Source organism: Lemur catta, chromosome 12, assembly GCF_020740605.2.
Source record: "Lemur catta isolate mLemCat1 chromosome 12, mLemCat1.pri, whole genome shotgun sequence".
NCBI lineage: Eukaryota > Metazoa > Chordata > Mammalia > Primates > Lemuridae > Lemur > Lemur catta.
This window is the reverse complement of record NC_059139.1, coordinates 91,200,637-91,216,893: the sequence shown is the minus strand read 5'-3', so window position 1 is coordinate 91,216,893 and position 16,257 is coordinate 91,200,637. Positions and strand designations below refer to the sequence as shown.

The 16,257-nt window shown below is 34.9% G+C and overlaps 1 protein-coding gene across 1 annotated transcript in view; it reads left to right on the top strand.

Moving 5' to 3' along the window:
- FBN2 (fibrillin 2) overlaps nt 1–16,257 on the top strand; it is a 257,674-nt gene that overhangs the window by 157,715 nt on the left and 83,702 nt on the right. Inside the window, exons 16-20 of the mRNA XM_045565793.1 lie at nt 2,126–2,278; nt 4,531–4,584; nt 6,776–6,901; nt 9,720–9,845; nt 14,295–14,414. Of these exons, the coding sequence (XP_045421749.1) occupies nt 2,126–2,278; nt 4,531–4,584; nt 6,776–6,901; nt 9,720–9,845; nt 14,295–14,414 (579 nt within the window). The remainder of the gene's footprint in view (nt 1–2,125; nt 2,279–4,530; nt 4,585–6,775; nt 6,902–9,719; nt 9,846–14,294; nt 14,415–16,257) is intronic.

The window sequence follows — 16,257 nt, the reverse complement described above, 5'->3', positions numbered from 1 at the left end:
AAAAAAATTGATACTAAAGAAAGAATAAAATAAAATTAGCATTTTGCATCCATACATATTTTACCAATGATGTGTAGAATCTACTAATTACTTGAGAAAGTTCTAAAACAATTCCATTTTTTTAAGAAAGAAAAGACATGCAGAAATTTGATAACATATGAAAAAGAAATACCTTAGCATTTAGGTCTGATCCCCCACCAGGGCATTCCTATGAGCACATTCTAATGGTGCTGTGGTGTTGGTCCTCTTCTCCTATCCACCTGTGAACGGTGGCTTAATTACATTTGAATAGTGTTCTGTGAACTAGGTTTCCATTCTGAGGTCTTTGAACGGGAAGAGGTCACTGTCCTCACTAAAGACAGAAGAGAGAAATAAGGTGGCACCATTTTCTGGGGGTGTTTTCTGTGTGTCCTGGGCACTGTGCTTAATGCTTAAAAAATATACTTTCATTTACTGTAAAAACTTTATCCTATTTAATGAATGAAGAACGTGGTATATAAGTTATGTAAGATCATCCCATGAGGCTCTGATCGTAGGACAACTTATGTCCCCAAAATCCATACATAGATTTCATTACTTTCTCTTTCATGGAACTTCTGGTATTGGGTACTGTAAACACATTAGTTAACCTGAAATAAAAACCAGCATGTAATGTGTCTCACTCTTCCAGTAAGTTCCATAGGCCTTTTAACTGCATGCTTCTAAAAATTGTTCATGGCATATGTTCTTACTATGAAAACAGAAATAATTTTGACCATTCCTCTATGGCTTCTGAGATTAATTGCTAATTTTTTGAGTCCAAAGAACTCACAAAAATCATAGCGGAAATCATGAACTATGTTGTATTTGTGCAAATTTGTCTTTGCGTCAAGCCCTGCATTTGTGTGTAACTCAGAGCGAACTCTACCAAACTCAGCCATGGCAGAATCAGAAAAGGTCTCCAAGTTGACTCCTCAGTGGAGGGGGTGGTGAATCCCGTGGCCCTCTTCCATTTGAACACACACATATCTCATTTTTTAATGCAACCATAAATCACATTCTTTTATCCAGAAACACCCCAGATCCTAAGAAATCGTGTAAGATGACTCATTTTACGTAACAAGCAGATAAAATTATTTCCAACAAGTTGTGAAGAATAATAGGGGTTATCACTGATGAAATTACCATGTCGGTATACTGCTTAAACATCGTCCTGCTTCTCTAGCCTTTATGATGATCTGAGTTTTTTATAGTTCACCCTTTACTGTTTCATAAAGTTGTAGTATATTGCATGAGAATTGAGAGTGAGAGAACTAAGTCGGATATGCTGCTTTGGGATGTAGCATGACATAGTGGAAAGAGGAAGAATTTTGTAAGTCACACAAGCCTTGTCTGAATCCCAACTCAGGCACTGGATATTCAAGGACTTCAAGCTACTTACATAGCTCTATTCATAGCTCATCTTCCTCATCTGTGAAATGTGGGTAATGACCACTATCCTCCAGAGTTGTTGACCTGACTGTTCAATGAGACAATGTCTGTAAAGCAACTAGCACAATGCCAACGACACATAGTGGTAGTTATTATTTTTATAACTGGATTTATTGAGCATCTGAGATTAACAGTCATAAGCAGTATCCTGGGGATTGAAAGGAAAGGCGTCCTAACTCAGACAGTGGAAGTAAGAAATCTCACGCCCAAGGAGAGACACCTCAAGGTAGCTTAACTTCATTGTATAATATTTCGTTGTTCACAAGAACTTCCAAAATAGAAATAATAAGTGTCATTCTGAGTATAGTATAGCCAGTGATGAGATAGAGCTCAAAGTGTTGTTTATAACTGGAAATACCCTCGCTTCAGTGAAAGGCCCGTGAGGATAAGTGGGATGATGAATACCTGTGTAGCTCATAGAACTTCTTGGAGGAAAAAAAAAATAAGAGTTGGTGATATGCATCCATTCTTTCCTTCACTCAACAAACATTTGTTAATTTTCTAACCCTGTTAGTTGCTAAAGGTGCAAAATAAAAGTGGCAGGTGCCCTCTAGAAGCTTCCAATCTAGTGGACACTTAGGTTAAAAGAAGCCTTGAGTTTTGAAGTCTTTGTCTCTGTCACTATCTTAAGTCATTGTTCTTCTGTCTCCTTTAGATACTCACATGCGCAGTACCTGCTATGGTGGGATCAAGAAGGGAGTGTGTGTCCGTCCTTTCCCCGGAGCAGTGACCAAGTCCGAATGCTGCTGTGCCAACCCAGACTATGGTTTTGGAGAGCCCTGCCAGCCATGCCCTGCTAAAAACTCAGGTAGTTAAATGGGCCAGTCTCACACCTCATAAAGCATCTAGAAATGCAACATTACATAGTTGGCCAAAGAGTACATCAGCTCTGAAGCTTTTTGTCGTTATTTTTAATTGAAGAAAAGAAATTCAATTCTATACTGACATGTGAAGTATATGATAAGGAGATTGGCTTGTGTTCACGGATGATCTCTAGGCAGAGAGAGAACTCATGGTGAATAGGAAAATGTGTTTGCTGATATAGTTACGATTGTTACAACAGATTTTTTTACATGAATACATTAGCCTCAAGTTCCTTGATCTGTGATGTTATTGTGAAGATAAATAGCCTAAAATTTACTTGCCACTTTCAAGGTTATAAATGCGTGAGGATCTGATTTTATTTTTTAAATCTTGATACCAAATGGTCTCCGGCTGCAGTCTATCAGTAGTTCCAGACTCTCAGGTTGATGAGATTGACTCTTGTTAATTCATACTTTCACTAAACCTGTTTTGAATACCTGTAAGTACAGTAGGGATCCAAAAATAAACACAGTCTCTGTTTCTCCTTAAAGTTGGAAGTATTTGAAAATATAGGCAGCAAACATACAAATTACAGTTTACCATGATTAGTGCCTTAAAGGGGGCACATTTAGTTTGGTCTTGAATAAAAGAAATAAGAACTTTCCACATGGAAGATGGAGAAAGTCATTCCCGCAAAGAAAATGGTTTGTAATTCCCCTGAAAATCCTAAATGGATTCTTCAAACCTGAAAAAAATTGTTTGCTACATCTAGAAAAATTACTGAGTATGACTTTTTTTAAAGAAAGGTAATGAAGGGAATCTTGCACTAAAATATACTAAACTGAATTATGCATAGTATGAAAGAAGTATAAAAATTGGTGTAAGACTAGAAAAAAAAATGGAAGTGAACTAATAAAATGAATCTAGAAACAGACCTGGATATAAACAGGGATGTGGAGTATAATAAAGATGGCATCTTAGAACAGTGCAGAAAAAATGATCTAAGTAATGAATATTGTTGATGACTTTTGGAATAAAATGTGAAGTTATGTCTCTACATTAAAATAATTTTCATGTGGAATAGATAAATTTTTTGTTATTTTATAATGGTAAAGGACTTTTAAAGCAGACATCAGAGAGTAAAATACACATGTAAACTGGAAAAATATTTTCATGTATCATTCCTTAATCTTTACGGCATTGACATTAATCAATAAGGAAAGTTGAAATCCTCTATAAACAAAGTACAATGCACACAAACAGGATTTCACAAAGTAGAAATGCAAATGGAAGATTACCATATAAAAAGATACCCACTCTCTCTAAAATTAAAAAAAGTTAAAATAAGGTGCCATTTTTGTTTATCAGATTGGTAAAGTCTAGATGATTGTTTTTCTCAGTGATAGTGAGGGTATACAAAAATGGGTACTCTTCTATACTGCTGATGGAAGGGTAATCTGAGGCATTTAAGGAGGTGAGGATTATCAAAAGCCTTGAAAGGGGCATAAACTTTGAGTAGTTTTTTGTCGGAGAGATTATTCTAGTGATATAATTAAACTTCACATTATTTGTGGTAGTTGCTAAAAGTTGGATGAACCTAATTTCATCAGTAAGAAATTGATTGAATAAATGTGGTACTTCCACGTATTGAGAAAAAAATATTCAGTAGTCTATCAAATGGGACATCAACATGACATGTCTGTGATAGATTACCTGAGCCATACCTGCTTCCTCACTTTCAACTTCTCTGACCTTGGGCAAGTTACTGCACTTCTCTGTGTTCCAATTTTCTTAGTTATAAAAGAGAGAAAACAATAGTACCTAGGTTGTGTTATCAGGAAGATTAAATAAAGTGTTAGATGTAAAACACTGGAACAATACCAGGTGTGCAAGAAGTACCATAAGTTTTGGCTGTTATTATTTTATTATTGAGAGAAAAAACAAAGGTAAAAAGCAACCTCTGTAATATAATTTAGATTTTTTTAAGGTTTCCATATATAAAAAATGTTGATAATATTTATTAATAAATTAATGATATTCAGGATGATGATTATAAGTGATTTTTAGTTACTTTTTTATGCTTATCTGTGATTTCAGAGTTCTAATAATAATTATGTGCTAGAAACTGGTAATTTTTTTATTTTAAAAATTAATGCACATAATTCTTCTGTATAATAGTTCTGTAGTTATGTGGCTTGTATATAGAAGAAGTATAGTTTAGAGTTTTTAATTTTTCTCTTTACTTTTATCACACAGCTGAATTCCATGGCCTTTGTAGTAGTGGAGTAGGTATCACTGTGGATGGAAGAGGTAACTGTATTCAATTCTCAGTCTTTTAATATGATATAATTCTATAGCTTTGTAATTATAATATTAATATGATTATATTTGATATGAAAATATACTAATGTAAAATAGTAAGGTAAATTATCTTCTAGAGCAATGGTTATAAGCTAGATGATAATTAAGTATGTAGATGTTCATTTTTCATCTTGAATAAATTTTTATCTGTTAAACGTGCATTGTTAAAATTGTCATTAACAAACTACACCCATGATTTTATGGATACCATTGCCTATGAAGAGGCTAGAGCTGGTGTTTAGGTTAAAAAAAATAGGAGTCAATTTTAGGAGAAAATATTAAATAATGATGCAGATAGGGTTAGAAAAAAACTGTCTTAAGAGGTATTTGATGTGGATCAAGTTCAGTATATACTGTCCTAAAATAATCTGTTAAGGATATTCATGCCTAAGAATAATATTATAAAATGTTTCTGTGCAACTAAATAAGTAAGATTCATTAAAATTCTCTTATTTTAAATTTAGTATTATGGTTAACAAAATTCCAATATGGAGTCTTGAACATTTAAGTACATATGTGTTTATAATTTTCAAGTTATTTTATAGCTTATTATACATAATAGATTCATCTGTATTTTAAATAAAACTGTAAGGTGCTGTTAATGTTCACTTTATGTATATATTCTTCTTCTTTTGTATTTGAGAAGGCTTTAGACAAATTGTAGATGTCAGTAATGTTGAATCTTTACAATGAATATATTCGAAACCAGAGTAAAGAATAAACTTTTACAGGGATGTTCTTCCAAAGTATAGAATGAGAGATATTTCTGGAGTATTTAAGAAGGTCTTTTAAATTCTTAAAAACACTAGCATCAAAATTTAAGCATAGTAGCACAGCCACTATGGAAAACAGTACAGAGACTTCTCAAAAAACTAAAAATAGAATTACCATTCAATCTAACAGTCTCTCTACTGGGCATCTATCTACCCAAAAGAAAAGAAATCAAGACATCAAAGAAATACTTGCACTTGCATGTTTATTGCAGCACTATTCACAATAGACAAGGTACAGAATCAGCCTAAGTGTTCCTCATTGGATAAAGGAATAAAGAAATTGCAATATATATACACAATGGAATACTGTCCAGCCATAAAAAAGAATGAAATCATGTCATTTGCAGCAACATGGATGGAACTGGAGGTCATTATGTTAAAGAAGCCTTGCACGAAAAGACAAATATGGGATGTTCTCACTGTTATGTAGGAGCTAAAATTTGATCACATGGAGGCAGAGAGTGGAAAGATAGTTAATAGAGACTGGGAAGGGTGAGTGGGGGAGGGGCAAGATGAAGAGAAGTGGGTTAAAGGGCAGAAGCATAGGGTCAGATAGAAGGAATAAATTCAACATTTAATAGCAGAGTAGGATGAACATACTTAGCAAAAATGTGTTGTACTCGGGTGATGAACTTCCTAAATACCCTGACCTGATCACTGTGCATTATATACAAGTAACAAAATTTATTCCTTGTCAGTGTGGCCTCCCAACAGAACCAGCCACCTGTTAGAATCCACTTGGTCATTCATACAAGCACATCAGCCCACAAGTGCACCCACTGCCATGGGTGACAGAGAAGAGTCACGTTCATGGCTCGCTGTAAAACATCATGTGCTGAAGCTTCCATGTTTAAAGTATCCTCCGTATTAATTTCAACTTATCAGCAATGAGAAACACTTATTAAGTATCATATTACTTAGTTGACTACAAACAAATGATAATAAAATAGAAATGTTCTGTGCCTTCAGGGACCATAAAATTATATAGGCCACCCTAATAAATCTCCACCTTTTGATTAGATAGTTGTAATACCTATCAAGTTGAATTTTCCTTTGGATTTTGAGCCAGGAGGCTATAAATTTTCTTTATTAATTTTATCGTAAATACAGGCATATTACATGGCTTAATTCTTTGAATTCCTGCCAGCTCCTTTCATTTTTCTTTTGATTTACTGGTGAAGCGTCCTGTGTCTCTCAGTTTTATTCTCTTACTCCTTATTTTCATGTCCTTTTCCTTTCTGAAAGGCAGGCAGATTGTGGGTTTGCAGACTTAAACACTTCATATGTTGAATAAGCTTTATTAGGCCTGCATTTATCAACAAAAAATAAGATGTCTGGGATCATTAAACTTTCAATATCTAATGCAGATATCAATGAGTGTGCTTTGGATCCTGACATATGTGCCAATGGAATTTGTGAAAACTTACGTGGTAGTTACCGCTGTAACTGCAACAGTGGCTATGAACCAGATGCCTCTGGAAGAAACTGTCTTGGTAAGTTATTTATTGTATGTATACAAGAGCCTTTCATGTAGTTTAATCCCATAACTTAGAGATGTAAAAATACAAAGAAATGACTAAAACTGGAGATCTTACAGTTTTCTCTTCATTCCTTCATAGTATACATTAATATAAAAATATCAGAGTAAAACAAATTTTGTTGCATAGTAACAGACTTCTTTGTGGTGCTACTGTATTTAGTATTAAAAGATTCTTTTCCCTAACGAATAAACACATACTCAGTTATGAACCTATTGTTTTCCTGCATATATCCTGATCCTCTAACTTTTCACTAAGATATTGACTTCAGATTTAACAGGGCAGTATGGATAATAGTAAGTTAAGAAAATAAAGTGTTACAGGTTGCAAGAAGTTTGACTTTATAAAGAAACAACCAGTTACTACAACGTATCTAAACATAACTGAGACAAAGATATTTCCTTTTTTAATTTATAAGAGAATATTTGGGAAAAACTCAGCTATGCAATTTAGTTTAACAAAAGGGAGGGGAGGAGGATGAGGAGGCTTGACAATGTTTCATTGTTTTCTATTAGTTCATATATTCCAGAATTTGAGAAGAATCTAGATTTTCCCATAGAGCTCTTGAATCTACTTTTATAAAATGAATGTCGTCGAATCTATCATTATTGATGACAGATAATTTTTACAACTAATCACTGATGACTTTTACAATCAAGTGTTGTGATTATGATTAGAAAGAAATACATTTTTCTGTGTTTCTGGTAATGGTTTTTATTCTTGAACATACTCATTTGATCTTAAGTTGAAGACACATACAGATGGATATATAAAGCTATATTAGCATTGTGTACTCATAACAAAATAGATTTTATACCAGCAGGAAAGAGCACCAACCAAAAATTATTGAGCATTTGTAAAATATGCAAGCCAGGCCAGCTTTTATTCACCAGTAGCAAAGTCACTTCCAGATTAGCTTCTAAGTACTGTTGAAAACGTGGGTACCCTACTGAAAACAGGAAGGTTCGGTGAGCATTCACACACTGAACATGGGCCATGCCTACTCTTTGAAGTAGGTGTGTACATGATTTTGAGAAAAACCAAAACTAAATTTTAAAAATAAAAGTGAAGCCAGTTTTCAGTAACAGAGTGTTTTAGTTTGCTAGGGCTGCCACAACAAAGTACCCAAAACTAAGTCTCTTAAAACAACAGAAATTTACTGTTTCACAGTCGGGGAGGCTGGAAGTCCCAAATCAAGGTATCATTAGGACCATGCTCTCTGATGGCCACAGGGGGGGAGAATCCTTCCTTTCCTCTTCTAGTTTCTGGTGCCATCCTTGACATCCCCAGGCTTGTCGGTGCCCTGCTCCAGCCACACGGCCTCTTCTCCCTGGGTGTCTTCTCTCCATCTTCCCTCTGTGTGTATCTGCCTCTACATCCAAATGTCTACTTTTTACATGAACACCAGTCATACGGGATTACAACCTACCATAATGACCCCATTATAACTTGATTACTTCTATAAAAACCTTATTTCCGAATAAGGTCACATGCTGAGACACTGAGGGTTGGGACCTCGGCATATGTTTTTTGAGGAACACAATTCAATCTATAGCATGGAAAAATGGATAAGAAAATAGTGATGCAGTCACGATTTGTACACCTGTTGTACAATCATAGGAAAAATTATGGCAATCCTTAAAGCATAATGTTAATTTTTAAAATAACATGATCTGGAATTGGAGGAAAAACCTAACATCTAAAGAGAAAAAGATCAGATAAAACATAAAAGATAATATTATCAGTGGTGATGGAATTATAGGAGATGTTTTTCTGATATCTAGTTCCCAGATCTTCACTGTGTCAGTATATTGTTTAATAAGGGACAGCTGTTATGTGCAACATTGAAAAATATAACTTTAAGTGAAAGGAACTATTCACTCCAAACTAGAATTTTTATTTCTGTCATTAACTAAGTTTACAAGAACAAGACTGTAGATACGAAGATAAAACTCAATGTGAACTTCTTAAACCAGAGGTTTACATGATATGCTCTAGGCTAGTCTAGACTGCTAGAGGAATATACAAATTACATAATTAATTTTCCACTAGTTACCTCAGAAACAGCTAGTTTCTGAGATAAAAACATAGTAGAAAAAGTTTAGTGAATATTTTTTGTGTAACTTCTGTTTAATGCATTCTTTTTAGAATTTTAATCAGGAAAAAAGTAAAAAATACTATCTGTTACTTTTTGATACATAAAAAAGTGTGTAAGCAAATGAGTCTAACCTTTTGATATGTTTCATCAGTGCTTTAAAACATAAGTTTTTACAAAGAAAAAAAGAAAAAATACATCTACTATAACACCATTCAGGACAAAAAGCAAATGAAAGAGAACAGAGTAGTAGTGTGCCCTTTCCGACTAGCAAGTGCTGTCCAGGGCTTCACCTCCTCTCACAAGTAGCCACCAGCATAAGAATGTCCCTTCTGAATACAACTGAATATCTTTTGCTAAGGATGAAGGAATGTGGTGGAGTACTACGAGACTAACTCTTGAATTGTCCTGAGCAACATAGAAATGATAAACACTCAAAGTGATGAACACCTCAGTGCTCTGACCTGATCACTGCACATTGTATGCATGTAGCAAAATGTCATGTGCCCCTTAAACATGTAAAATGTTATGTGTCAACAAAAATAAATGAATCAATGAAGAAGACTAAGTCAGAGAGAAAGATGAGGGGAAAAACAAATAACAAGAATTAAACATTGCTGGTCACTGCGATACATATGTAAGCATGTGTATCTCCTGTCCCCCAATGGTTGCTCTCAGACATCGATGAGTGCTTGGTGAACAGACTTCTTTGTGACAACGGATTGTGCCGGAACACACCGGGAAGTTACAGCTGCACCTGCCCACCTGGATATGTGTTCAGGACGGAGACAGAGACCTGTGAAGGTGAGCGCTGTCTTCCTTGCCTTAGTTGTGAACAGTGAGTTCCTAGGGGTGTATAAGCATCAATGACAGTGAAGAAGCAATGTAGTAAAAAGAATTTTGTTAAAGCATTTTCTTTATTTTATACTCTCTTTCCGCTAATCTGCCGGCTTTAGAAATACCATGCACCTAATGCAGTTTACAAACACCATCAGTTTTATCCCACTCAGATAAAATATCAACAAACATTTGGAACAAACATTTTGAAGTGGAAAAAAATGGAAGGAGCCATATTTTGCTTGCTGAAATATAATGTCATATTTTTGTTTACTTTGTCTTATCCTTTTTAAAACCACTCTGACACATTAACCTAGGAATCTGAAATGTAGTGGCAAAGTTAAATATTAGGCATATTATTTATGAAATGATTGATATCCCCCAGAGGTTAGCTCAGAAAATATTTGGGGCCTAACTAAAAATGGTCATTTTAGTTAAATTCATAGTCTAAGAAAATTTTCCTTTGCATTTGATGATTTAAAAGTTGTCATGTGGGCTTATAGATCATAAGTCAGTGTTTAAAAACCTTTTCCTTTTCTTTTAGCCACATTTTTCTGCAGTGGAATTTACATGAATGAGTTAAATGCCAGGGAAGTCCTTATTTTCAGTGAGATACTGGATAAGCAATGAGTGCATTCAGTTATGTTTTTACATCTTGATCAAAGGGCTGTGCATTTTAAAATAATCTATTGTATGACTACTAGTCATTGTTCCTGTTGGAAGTCTCGCTGTGTGGGCCTACAGAAGGTCCCCTAATAGTCTCAAATCCAATTACTACTTCCAAATAGGAAATGAAAAATAAAAAAGATTCCATCTTTAATTATTGTGCAATAGCCTTTTCTTTATCTCTTAAAGTATTTGTTTCTCAGTGATTCCAAAGCCAAGAAAACGGCAATAGTAATATCATACAAAAAGATGTTGACATTCTGTCTTCAGCTTACTGTTAACTTCAAAGCATTCTTGTGAACAGAAACAAGTTAGGACTATTGAACAAAATGCCAAAACACAATGACTGCTGAGGTCAATGAAATGCAATTGCAGTGAGCAGTGCTAAGTTTGGGTTGAATTGGAGGCACCACTGAAATTAGCCTAAAGGAAAAAAAAGAAAAGAAAAGAGCACCTCAGCATGAGGTCTCCCTTTTCTAAATTTAGTTCTGGTAACTGTTTGCCCCACTGTCCAGCATCTTTGCAGGACTCCTCCAAGAGGAGCACTCACCTGTTCCCAGTTAAAGCACTTGAAAATGCATTATCTCCGTACCTGAGCAGGAGGTTTGGATTATCCTTCTATAGGTTTCGAGAGCTCTGTTTTAAACCAACTCAGAGTTCTCAAAGACTACAGAGTCTCTGTTTTCTAGATCCTCCTCCCACTTCTTACACCTGTTATTCTTCAACATTGTTCTGAAAAACATACTTTGTGAAAAAGTATTCTAGCCGTACTTCCTCCGTAATTTTTTTGGAGGGCTGGGAGAAGGGATTTCAAAAGTTTTTGTATTTATTCTACACTTTCTTCTCACTGCCCTTTATCCATTTTTTCTATTGTCTGTTGAAAGTTTAACTTTTATTAAATCTCGGGAAACTTTGAAAGCAAAAGAGGCTTAGAATGTCGTCTCGATTCAACTAGGAAGCTGGTGATTATTAGGACTCGGTTGCCTGTCCACAAGACAATACCCTTTGTTGTTATTGTTAGAGAGACCCATAATGGGGAACTAAACAGATGGTGTCTGATTCTGTTTGCTGTATACACTGAATTGTCAATGATTATTTATAGCATATTTTCTCCATTTTAACAAGTAAGATGAATAGAAAGGTACTGAGAGCTGAAATACCAAAGAAATAAAAGTCAGAGACCCACCTGCTTACATGAACAATTAAGACAAGTAGGAGCCAATGGTGTTTAACAGCATAAGGTTGGGTGCCAATAATTAAGGCACATTAATACCAAGTCAGGCAGCAGTGAGTGTTACAGTGATCTTCACCTATTTTGTTCAAATGGTACATGTTCTTGATAAATCTGAGCCTTTTCTTAGTATGAAAAGTATTTTGTATCTGGCATTTATAGAAGTTTATGCTACATAAATAAAAAAGAAATGATAGACAACTATTTTGGCTCCAGCCTTACAACATTCAAGGAAATAAAAATGATTTATCATGGGAAACCTAACCAAATAGCTATTATTTCTACACGTTTTTTCACACCGTTATGTTATTTGCATTTTATTAAGTGCTTTGCAAAAAATAGACCTGAAGGCCACTGATCTCTTTTTCCTTTGGGTCACTTCCTTGTTTCCACCATTGCATTCAAACAGTAAATTTGTCTGTCTGAAGCAGCTTTCTTCATTCTATTCTTCCTTAACTAATTTCCAAAGACTAGACAGGGAATTATTAGCAGATTCATTGTGGATTTTAGCTTTCTCTGTATATATTTGCTACATTTGCTAATTTTGTTTGACGTTTATGTTTTCAACAGGCAATTTTAAATATATAACAAATAGCAGTGATAGTAAAGAGAGTAAAGTTTCTCTGTATTTCAGACTGAAGTTACAAAAGCTTTATTTTAATTTTTTTGTTCGAGCTCTGAGAGTCTGTGAAAGTTAAACTTTTTACAGCAAGCACTGTGGTTTAGATTGTGTTTCCAGTGACATAAGTAGTTCAATGTAAACCAGATGTGCTTTGAAGTTTATTTCCAGGAATGTACAGTGAACTGTTTCAATTCCTGGTTCCATGACATTTATAACATAAAAACATTTTATTTAAAGGAAAACTAAATGGTTGATATTTGTAGTTGTCATTTTACGTGTTTATAGTTTTTGAGTTCATAATTGCTTAATTTAAAATGGGGATTTTTAAAAAAACACAAGATAGTGACATTTTTCTTTTTTTCAGGCTTCTTACAAATGAAATTAATAAGAGAGTTGGAGAATTATATATGGTCTGTCCTCAGATTAGTTATTTGCTTTTCTAGTTATCTAGTTCCTTTTTTACATTGTGTTTTTATGAAAAAAATTCAATACTGTGGGATAGATGTTTCCATTAGAAATCTGTGCTACATTTACAAAACCTGTTCCTATATTTTCTTCTAAGAGGTTTTCTCACTTCAACAACCTGAAAGCAAAATGCATTCATATTTCCTCAAATAATTTCTATTTCAATAATTAAATTAGCATCTGGGTGCTTCTTCAGGAATGTTGAAGTAGCAAAAAAGGAGTGTACTTGTTTTCCACGTTGATTTTTAAATTGACATTTCAAGTCCACTGACTTGAAAATCAGCTGTGAGCCCTGATCTTTCAGGATTAATTTAGTTTATATTTGACATGAGACATTCAAGAGTAAGCATTGCAGTCTTCTAGTTATTTATTTACATGTTTTCCTCAATATAGTAAATGTTTTATTATAAACACAAATGTTTAGCGAGGAAGAAAGGTATTCTTGTGAACTCAGAAAGCCTAGTGTTCAACATGAAATGCCTTGAGGTATGTTGACCTGTTTCAGATAATTAACGAAGTAGAGAAAGTAATCTGTGTGCCAGTTCTTTAAACTGGCTGAATTTACACTGAAGGTGTCATTGATACTGTTTCTGGTACTGTACCTGAAGCTTGTATTTATTTTTCATTAACTCACGTGTCAAACTATTTAACTGTACAGGGTCGACATTTTCGCTGGTCACCACCTGGGAGTGTAGGTACACTGCAGTTGTGTTTACTTCTGACCATCAACAGGAATTGTTTAGATTATGGTACCAGATTTGATTTAGGGTTCAAATTAACAATTGTAGAGGCCTATTTAAAGCAATTACTTATATTTCATCACGTTTTTCCAATTTTTATTTTACCAAAATTGGTTGTGTTTGGAAAAACTAAGCAGACCAAACATATAAATGTGAACAGCTAAAGAGAGAGGAAGGTGGATAGGGACTAGAGGAGAATTCTGTACCCAGTATGAGAGTTTCAGTCCCTATTTCCTCATTTGTACCCAAGAGTTTGGAAATGAAGCCAGCACTGTGACATTTTGCTTCTAAGATAGACTTTTTTTTTTTTAATTCGTCAAAGCCTCACAGAACCACAAATGACAGAAACAATCAGCCTTTGTGCACAGCATGTTGCGCCTGGAATTACATCTTATTATGGGAGGAAAACTAATCCCATTTATGTGAAGTTGTAATAATGTATTGAAGCAGCACGTCCTGACCCCTGTCCCAATAGGCTGACCCCTGTGGTCCCACCGAGTCCGGGTCCTGTAGGTGTGTGTGCGCCGTAAAATGCGCGTCTCTGTTCCCCATTCACTCTGTGCCCCCTACGGCCGTGGTACAATTACACGAGCCAACTTTACCAGACATTCTGGCATAGCATAGCTTGTTGGAATAATATTTTCCAGAAACACATGGCAGTTCTAACAGAATCTTTTCCTTCTGGATTGTAGATGTAAATGAATGTGAAAGCAACCCCTGTGTCAATGGGGCCTGCAGGAACAACCTTGGGTCTTTCAACTGCGAGTGTTCGCCTGGCAGCAGACTCAGCTCCACGGGATTGATCTGCATTGGTAAGATCCACACGTGGTGCTGATGTCTCAGCTCCCCTGCAAAGATGGGCGCACACCTCAGGCCCTACTGTGGGCAAAAACAGAACATGATTACAAGAAGCCGATAATCAGGAGTTACATTAAATTGTTTGCTCTTGGTATCAAGATAGGAGTGAACATAATAGTATAAACTAAGCAGCCGCTTAAATTTTGTTAGATTCTAGAAATCTTTCTTTCATATCAGTATACAAATTATGCTGGAAGTTATAAGCATTTCCATACCACACACATATGTATATTCTTTACCCTGAAAATGCCATAGGCATCAATACAATCAAATCTCTACTGCATGCTTTTTACAAACAACCTTCTATGGTAAACAAAAATGCGATAAAATTTGGATTCAGTTAGGAGGACAAGAATTTGAAGCTTTTAAACACATAGAGGGAATTTATTATTTTTTCCTTTCTCCCATCAATCAAGAATTGATGGGCTCCAAGGAAGAGAAAAGAACTGTTTTCTTGCTTTGGGAAATTTCTAGGGAGAAAGATTTCAAAACTTCTAAACTAACATCTTCTCATATTTCTCAAAACGTTTAAGATCAGTTCTTAATAATGACATAGGAGGAATATCAAAGGGGATATTCCGATCTATTACTGTAAGGAAAAGTTCAGCATGTGAATGGGAAAAACTGTCCCAGTGACTTTTCCTGCTTCTAGTGTCTGTGGCTCCATTCGCTGGGCATACACAGCCCACATCATTAGCTAATACTCACGTTTATGGTGAACTGAATATATATTCCAAATAAGATATTTCATTTTTACGTGGTGCCAAATAAACTGGCAGTTTCTGTTTGTTGTCTAGCCAAAATGAATTTTCAATTTCATATTTGCCAAAGACAATAGTATTTTCAGTATTATGTCTGATGTTAACCATATTTAGCTGGACACTAGAGTGCTTATTTGTTAGATGAAGAGAAATGACCAAGTCCAAATTATCAATGAAAACCTTCCCCTTGGACACGCCAGCTCTTCATTTCCCAGTGAGGTGCAGCGGGGAATGCGAGCCGTGCCCCGCTCTCTGCATTAGTAAACAGACTGCTGTCTGCCTGGGGCATTAATTTTTTTCTTATAGAATTCTGGGTTGGGGGTGAGTTGGATCCTGTAAGGCAGAAATATTTTTGCTAAGCCACAGTTTCCAATTGAGATGGAGTCATTTTATTATACAAAGGAAATGAATTCAGCATTAGTCAATTAATGTCTCAGAAAACCAAATCTGTATGCCACTTGAGCATCAAAGATATCTTAGTTTTTATTTCATCATATAGGCTTCTATTATTTTGGCCTTTTGTCTTTATATTTATTAATAAAAGAAGAAAAAAGACTTTTTACTCCCAAGTCATTATGTCATTCTTCCAATTGCCAGCAACTAAACACCACCATATTTTTCTCAGCCAGTGTGTATGTGTCTTCATTCATTATGATCAAATTTGAATAACCCAGTCTAGAATGCAGTTTACCTAATATTTTTAAATTGTAGACATTGTTTTATCTACTTTGTATTAAAAAGAGAATTCTAGTTGAGAAAAGGATTAATAAATAGTAAAATATACATAGGAAAAATTATGACTGTTTGTTTAATAGGACTGGCGGTGGCTGTTGGGGGTGGTTAGCACACAGCCTTCTCTTCATAGGGGTCAGGTTTCTTAACTTCTTAACCGAATAAAAGTTGCATGATGTAATTACTCATTTAAAATTAATTTAGATTATGTATCAATTAGTTGGATACTAAGAATATTTAAGGAGTTAGAATCTGTTCTTCAAACTTCCTAACTATAAATTAATCTCAAACTATTTTGCAAACT